The 8,201-nt window shown below is 36.0% G+C and overlaps 1 protein-coding gene across 1 annotated transcript in view; it reads right to left on the bottom strand.

The window, feature by feature from the left end:
• PRL (prolactin) overlaps positions 1-916 on the bottom strand; it is a 4,721-nt gene extending 3,805 nt beyond the window's left edge. Inside the window, exons 1-2 of the mRNA XM_018563793.1 lie at positions 890-916; positions 181-362 (exon numbers count right to left, since the gene is read on the bottom strand). Coding sequence (XP_018419295.1) covers positions 181-362; positions 890-908 — 201 coding nt within the window. The 5' untranslated portion in view covers positions 909-916. The remainder of the gene's footprint in view (positions 1-180; positions 363-889) is intronic.
• Between the last annotated feature and the right edge of the window lie 7,285 nt (positions 917-8,201).

Raw genomic sequence — 8,201 nt, 5'->3', positions numbered from 1 at the left:
AAAAAATAGCGCCTTTTAAACAATGAGCATTCTAATTTTGCTGTTGAAATAAAAGCTGAAATACTAACCGCTAAAAAACAAATTATAATCATTAAACCTAATCTAAACAGTTTGCATGTGTAAACTAAAATGTATTATACCTATTTTGACAGAAAATACAAGTGTTGTAGCTATACTTACAAACTCATTAAACATCTCAGAGGAAAGAGAATGGATATAATGTGAAAGTTTTACAGCACGGTCAAAGAGAGCAGAAGTGGATATCTGACAGTTTGTGCTCCCAATTGAGCATATTGGTTGTGATGCCACCCCCTTTCCTGCTAGTAATATGCTGGATCCTGCAAACACTAACATCATCACACCTTAAAAAAAAACAAAAAGAAAAGAATCATGGTATAAATAAATGAACAAATGAAAAGATTAGGGAAAAGAGAAAACTTTGAAGTAGCAAAGAAAATTAGTTTTCTTTACAGTGAACTTGACATGCTGGCTTTATTGCAACATGAATCATTTTCATGAATCTCCATCTTAAAATATATATTTGTCAAAAATGTCCTAGAAATTTACATACACATGTTTTATGTACAAAGCACTGTGACAGCTGCCATTATTGATAAAAAGTATTTCATAAACATGTCTAAAAACTAAATGAAAAAATATGTTCAAGCTTGGTTTTGATATTTTAAGAAAGCTTATGCACTGAATATACATCAAATAGAATTCTAGCCTGTGATCAAGATAGCCCCATTTTATGTATTTTCTAACAAATAAATGAAAAGTGTTGTGTATGAAATTAGACATTACGTTCAAAGTAATTTTCTGCATTGAGGGAACAATAAAGGTTCTTATAAGTGTAGAAATAGCTAGCAATGCATGAATCAAAATATACCTTTAAGTGATATGGCCATCAGATCAGTCATTGTGGAGCACGCTACACCCAGGAGTAGACCGACTTGTCTTTCTGCTCAATATTTGCTGTGTTTATGTACTTGGACACCTTTGATGAATTAATGCATCTTCCACACTCATAATCACAAACATCAAATATCTGCATTTCTTCATTCATATTCAAAAAATGTTTTATAAAAATAATGTAATACATTTATTTAACTAGAAACGTATCAGTGGGATAAAGTGTTGGGCTCTAAGGTTCCATTTCTAAAAATAATTATTTTTCTTATTACTAAGTAATTACCCTGAATGCTTTCAATAAAATATACATCAACCCTTTGTTTAGAAATCATAGTGGGTTTCATCTATTAACTATGTGTAAGACGCTAGCATAGGAGCACCATAATTATATGACGAGATATCAGTTCAGGTAGGGACTAAAATAGTTTGTTCTGCTTTTTTTGACATTAAAGCTGATCCCGGGGAATGTGCCTTCCCACAGTACTGTTTACCCCCACCTCCCTCTAATTAGCTGCAGGTTTTAAAATAAAACCTACATAAAAGCCCCCTTTACTAATTTTTAATGTGGGTTCACATGTTACGCCAGAAGTTTCCTCTCTTATTCACTACACAATATTTTGTACTTCTTATAGTGCCTACTTGCCTTGCCATTGGATAGGGGACCAGTTGGCTGCAGACACAGACTGCAGTGCTGGATCACTGGTGTCCACTCCAAAAAGAGGTGCCAGTAAGGAGCAATTTGATGGTAGATTCAGATAAGCACAGGTGTTAAAGGTCAATATTGGAGGCAAAATGTGAATGGGTGGGAGGTGAACCAAATTGTCCCCGAGATAGGATTTAATGGTCTGTACAGCTGTAGGGAAAAAGTCTTTTAGTCCTGCAAATTGTTCTGCAGAAATGGGTCCCCAAAATGTGCATTGATCTTCTTGCAAGTTATAATAATAAGAAACATTCTTCTTTATAAAAGCCTCAGTCATTTTACATTGACATATCTTTGCTAAAAGCATTGTTTCGTAAAAACAAATAGAGATAAAAATATGTCCTTTATTTTTAATAACTACTGGAATATGATTTATTGGCAGCTTCTCAAATTTAAAAAAAACATTACAACAATGAAGAGGTCTTTATGTATATAAAACTCCTTTAGTGTATGTGTAGTTCATTTACGTACCTGCATCACAACCTAATTTAACTGACTACTACAGATCAATATCCCCTCCTAATTGTAAATTTAAAAAAAACATTTTTAATAAATAGTGAAAGGACCTTACTAATCCACCAGATTCTTAGAAATCATCTAAGTGAACTACTTTCCAAATGATTCACAATTCACATATACCCCACATTAACTTGCCAAAAGTTGAACTATTATCATGTACTTGTTTGGAGGCTGAGATGACAAGAAGGCACAGGGAGTGAGAGGCCCCAAAGACACATGGGTGCCAGGACAAAGCTGGCAGGAAGGATGATCTAGTAGACATGCGGTGGGGTGGTAGGTAGCTAAAGAGGCAAACAGCAGGTAGGGTATTAGGCATCATGGTCACAGCAGAAGGTCAGCACAAAAGAGCCATAGTCAATATCTAGCTGAGATCATACTGGGAATGAGCAGAGACAAGCCATGGTCAGGAACAAGCCAAAGTCAAGCTGGGAATGGGCAGAGACAAGAAATGACCAGGAGCTAGCTGAAGTTAATAACAGGAAGGCAGAGCAGAGGTAAGCCAAGGACAGTCTAGGTCAGCAATGGGGAGACAGATCAGAAACAGGATTCAAGTTAAGACATGAAGACTATCCAGCAACATCTTAGCTCAGCACTGTTCCTTAAATAAGCCACCTGATGTCAAGCCTGCAATTAGGCATGTGCATACGCATGCCTGTACACTCATATATCGTGCAATGTGCCCTCATGGAATTGTGTGCTCCTATGATTTAGCATGCTCCTTTAAATTAGCCTGTGCATGCAATTAGTAAGCTCACGTAAACATGTGTGCACATGCAGCCAGTTAGAAATTACCCTTGTCCTGTGCATTGTCACATGTACACATCAACTTCTGATGCCATCCTGACAACTAAAAATAATATATGTCACAAGCCAAGTCTCATAATTGCAATTGCCACCAAGACCAGAAAGATATAATCCATTAACTGTAAGGTCTCTTCCTTCTCTGCAGATTGAAAATAAATGTATCCAGAATCACACAGAGGCCTTCATATTGCTTATATATTCCAAGGCACATCAGATGCCCCTAAAGAGAAGCCTGTCAGGACTTACCAGTGAATTATATTTTACTACTATATATTCCACATATAAGTCTTTGCAAGGCAGTAGTCCTTCTTGGGACTTGCCAACAGATTGATCACATATATTTCAACATGAAAACAACAAGTGCTTCTTAATGATTATAATTCTATTTCCCATAAGAGCATGTAGGAGATCACATTTTACATTTACTAAAAAGGTTAATTTTTGTCTCAGCTATCTTGTTGCAGTAGTGCTGTGAAATGTCCAGCTGGTCATTTGCAAACTGAAAGTGTATGTAAAGTTTATTTTTTAGTTTTAGATAGAGAAGGGAAGGGTTAAAACCACTACCTGGTTATTTTTTTTACTGCCTGTGTCCCATTAAGGAGATTTTCCTCCCTGTCCTAGAGACACAACAGGAAATAAGAAAAAAAATATCTCTAAAGGGAGCAAAATTCCCACTTAGAATTATGTTGATGTTGGGTGTAAGAAGATGTATCACCACTGCAGAATTTTCTATGACATTTTTCTCTGGTAACAACCCTTAAATTTTAGATCAGTGGGATAAAGTGTTGGGGTTTTGTTGACCTGCTATTTTCTGTCTTAGTGACAATGGTCACCAGCACATATAGAAGGGTGAATCTTCCCAGTGGGGACATAAATGGCAGTAAACACTTGCTGGGGTCTACTTTATCTGCACTTTATTAAAAACTGAAGAAAATATCTTACATACACTTTAACATTTATTCATTTATTTATTTATTTTGGCGAACACAACTTCAAAATTCTTCTTTTACTTTTCTTAAGGAAAATAAATGGTGAGATAAATACAGGGGCTGCTATTATTGACTGCCTTCTGAATACTAATTGTCTAGCAGTCATGACTGATCATATGATTTACCTACTTTCTGGGTCACTGACATGGAATATGCATGCAATTAGATATGGCAGAGAAAAATCAGAACCTTTGCATACTTTTTGCTGCTCAGTGTCTCAGGAAGTCCTATGACCATTAGATCAGCATTGTAGAAGATGAAGATCACCAGTACCCCAGAAGTAGCATTAATCCTTGTGCTTATTTATTGAAGTGGAACATCACAAACTTGATATAGCCAATGTTTTGGGGCCACGCAGGATCCCTTCATCAGGGCAACATAGTGACGGTTACTATGTTGCCCTGATGAAGGGACCCTGCGAGGCCCTGAAACATTGGCTATATCGTGTTTGTGATGTTTCACTTCAATAAATAAGCACAAGGATTAATGCTACTTCTGGAGTACTGGTGATCTTCATCTTCTACAAGTTTGATACCTACGGCACCATCTGCGACTATCACTGTGAGCACCATGGTTGTGCAGGTCCAATCACTGTATGAAGTGCAGGGGACACATCTGTATACTACATTAGATCAGCATGACATCCTGGGGAACTAGCATTGGCAGAAGGAGCAGTCTGTAATTGCAGCCTCCATGATTTTCTCAGCACAGGATTCCTTTAGGGTAGTCCCATGAATGCATATATTACCGAGTTAAAGTGACATTAAACCCTCAGATTTTTTAACATAAAACAATACTGTAATGTGTGCCTTACTGTAATCCATGGTAGTTTCCTTCTCTTTGATGCTCTTCCTTTTAAAACTGTATCTGTTCTCATGCTTGGAGAGAACTTCCCCTTTCAGCTCAGGGCCTCTTCCTGTAGTGCTGGCTCAGGTTACAGCCTATACACAGACACCGTGTGAGAGAAGGCAGTCTGCTGAAAAGGGAAGTTCTCTCCAAGCATGAGAACAGATACAGTTTTAAAAGGAAGGGCATCAAAGAGAAGGGAAACTACCATGGATTACAGTAAGGCGCACATTACAGTATTGGTTTATGTTAAAAAATCTGAGGGTTTAATGTCACTTTAAAGATATGCCTAGAGATCCTTTGCTGCTATCCTAGAACCCCTAATGTGTTTAGGTGTTTACATTTTGATTGTGGTGTGCTTGCATTGCACTAATCTCTGCATGATTTTCACTCCTAGGAAAAGTAGCACAGTAGAGTAGAGATTGTAGATTGATTAAAAGGTCCAATTGCCCTCTTTTCTAGAGTCCTTTATCCTGGTAGTTTACATATAAATTAATGACTGGTTACTTATTTTAACCAGTTAAGTTATGTAATTTATTTAACCAGTTGACATCCGCGGTGTTAAACACCCCTTTCATAGACGATCAGCGGGCTATGGAGCCGCCGATCGTCTATATGTGAAACACCCGGTAACGGGTGTTTGCATTGGTCGGGTCTTTTCTGCCCGTGCGTGCCCGCTAGGGGGCGTGCACGAGCAGAAAAAAATGCCGTCTGGAGACGGCAACCCGCCAATGCTGCAGTGCCGTCCGTCCGTTTTTTTACAACGGGCGGACGGCAAGTGGTTAATGCTACTCATACAAACTTTGGGATAATAATTGTTTTCCAGTCATTTGAACTTTAAACAGTAGCAGATATGTTTTAGACAGTTAAAGATTTTCAATCAAGCTGGAAAATCATTTCAACCAAAATCCCCCATTTTACCCGTTCTAATGCACATTTGTGAGCCTAGAATGCTGCAGTGTTATTTTTGTAAATCAATTAAAATAAATCCCTGAAAATGCAATAAATCATTCCAAAACCTGCTTGTATATAAACAAACATATCCTGCTAAGCATGGTTGAGAGCTACTATGTACACTACTTTTTATTTTCTAGAACTTTCATTGGCAATGTAAATAATAATTTGTACAGATTTAATAAGTAGCATATCTATTACTTCTAGTTTCGGGGTATATAGATGATGCTGACTAACTACAATGTTTCACACTGGCTCTTTATTTATTTCCATGTTTTCTATCCTACCTTATTCAAAAAAGTATTAAATAGTGAAGCAAGGTTAGAAACCTTTAATGGTCTCTGACATGCTTATGCTTGAAAGATATATTTAAGTGAATACATTTTTAAATGATGTGGTATACGTAGTTATGATGCTTTAAACATTACCTTCACCATGAGATGAGTCAAAAGGGTAATCATTTCTCAATTAGTAAGACATACAATGTGTTCTTGGGTCAGGTTTTCAAAATGACAGGCTTAACAGTTCTTGTCATATTGTAAACCATCTGTGAGAATATATTCTATTACGATAGATTAATCCATCATCTCCTCAGACCTGTTTAATCATAACATACTTTTAATGAATGTTTTACCTACTAATAACATTTAGATTAATAGGGCAAAAGAACAATTAAATACTGTCAGCTGATTTTATTCCAGAACAGTTACATCATTGAAAACAAAATCAAATTAGTATTGTGCATCAAACAAATTCTAAAAGAGTAAAAAGGGAAGATAAAGCTAGATAAGGTAATAATTAGAACAGTTTATATGATAGTTATTCCTATAAGCAGCAAGTATATAGTCAGAAAACATTTCATGATCTTACAAAAGCTCTTTGAAATTTAATCCCTAACAATGAATGTCTTTTAATTGCTCCCTTTTGGTCTGTTAAGTATACTATTGAAAGTGGTTTGTTATAGCCATGCGATAATTCAAAAAAAGGTCCTGTGCACTCTGCTTGTGATGATCTTTTTGCTCCTGTGTACTGCATCTGCAGTGTGAAAAATAATTGCAATGAAACAATGTTATCATTGCTTTATTGTAACTTCTCTGGTTCATTCATAGCAGGGGGCATGAACTTTGATCTGCATATGATGTTAGTTAAAGCAACCTCGCAAATTAAAAATATAATTGAAAATAAGAAGTGTGCCTATTAAAATCCTCTCCTTAGCCATTGTTTTGCTCCCTGATTTTTTTTCTATTTCTAATTTTTTTACCATTTAAAAAAAACAAACTATTTTGGTCCTTAATGTTTTTTAGTGACACAAAATGTTTCAAAAAGCCTTTATTTAATCTGTAGATAACGTTGCTATGCTTTGTAATATGAACATAATATTAGTGTTATTATACACAGAACAAATGGTAGAATACAATATTTACTTTTAATTGATAGGAAATTCAAAGTTTTGTGAATTTGGGTGAAAATGCATAAATAGACTATTTATGCATTTGAACCTATTTATGCATTTTCACCCAAATTCACAAAACTTTCACCCATCCTTTTAACATGTGCACAATTCTTTCTAATTGGATTCAATTAGAAAACTGTGTGAAAGTTGTGTGAGTCTTGGGTGAAAATATTCATCAATACATCCCTAGTTTAAAACTAACACTGGTCAAACTATTAAATAGCAAATTTTTCATTTTGTTACATCTTAATAATATTTTCAAGACAATATTACCATGAGAAAACGTTGTTTGTAAAACGTTATTGAATCAATAGACCCATAGCTAAATTGTTAAACGTGCACTGGTACAGAAGGGGTATACGAGTGTAAGAGCTGAAATGGTTAATTGTTAGTATTATTAATTATCTGTTGATTGCCACCTGATTAGCAAACATATCACCATCATATAATAAGAATAATGATCAAGCATCCTAAAATGTTATCCATCATATCACCTTACTCTGCACTTCAATTAACATGCACATCTATGTAATCCAGAGATAAAAGCAAGAGTGGGTGGGATATACTTCTGATGATGTCAAACTACTGAAAGGCTCCTGTAAGAATGACTAGGTGCTGTCACTTATGTTTATTTATTACAGGTATTTATATAGTACCGATAATTTACGCAGCACTTTACATAGTTGCACATTCATATCAGCCCCTGACCTAAAGGAGCTTACAATCTAAAGTCCCTATCTAACATGCATATATACAAGGGCCAATTAAGACATGAGCCAATTAACCTACCAGCATGTCTTTGAAGTGTGGGAGGAAACCGGAGTACCTAGAGAAAACCCACGCTAGCACAGGGAAAACATGCAAACTCCTTGCAGATAGTGACCTGGCTGGGATTCGAGCCAAGGATACCCAGCAAGGCAGAAGAGCTAGCCACGGTGCCATTGAAGTGCTTTGTTACTTGTAATTGTAATATGCTACAAATGCATTTTTGTGTTAACTGCTTTACCACAATAAACTGTGCTAA

Source organism: Nanorana parkeri, unplaced genomic scaffold (assembly GCF_000935625.1).
Source record: "Nanorana parkeri isolate BGI_ZX_2015 unplaced genomic scaffold, ASM93562v1 scaffold696, whole genome shotgun sequence".
NCBI classification, from domain to species: domain Eukaryota; kingdom Metazoa; phylum Chordata; class Amphibia; order Anura; family Dicroglossidae; genus Nanorana; species Nanorana parkeri.
The sequence above is the reverse complement of the archived record's forward strand: the minus strand, read 5'-3'. Positions and strand labels throughout refer to the sequence as shown.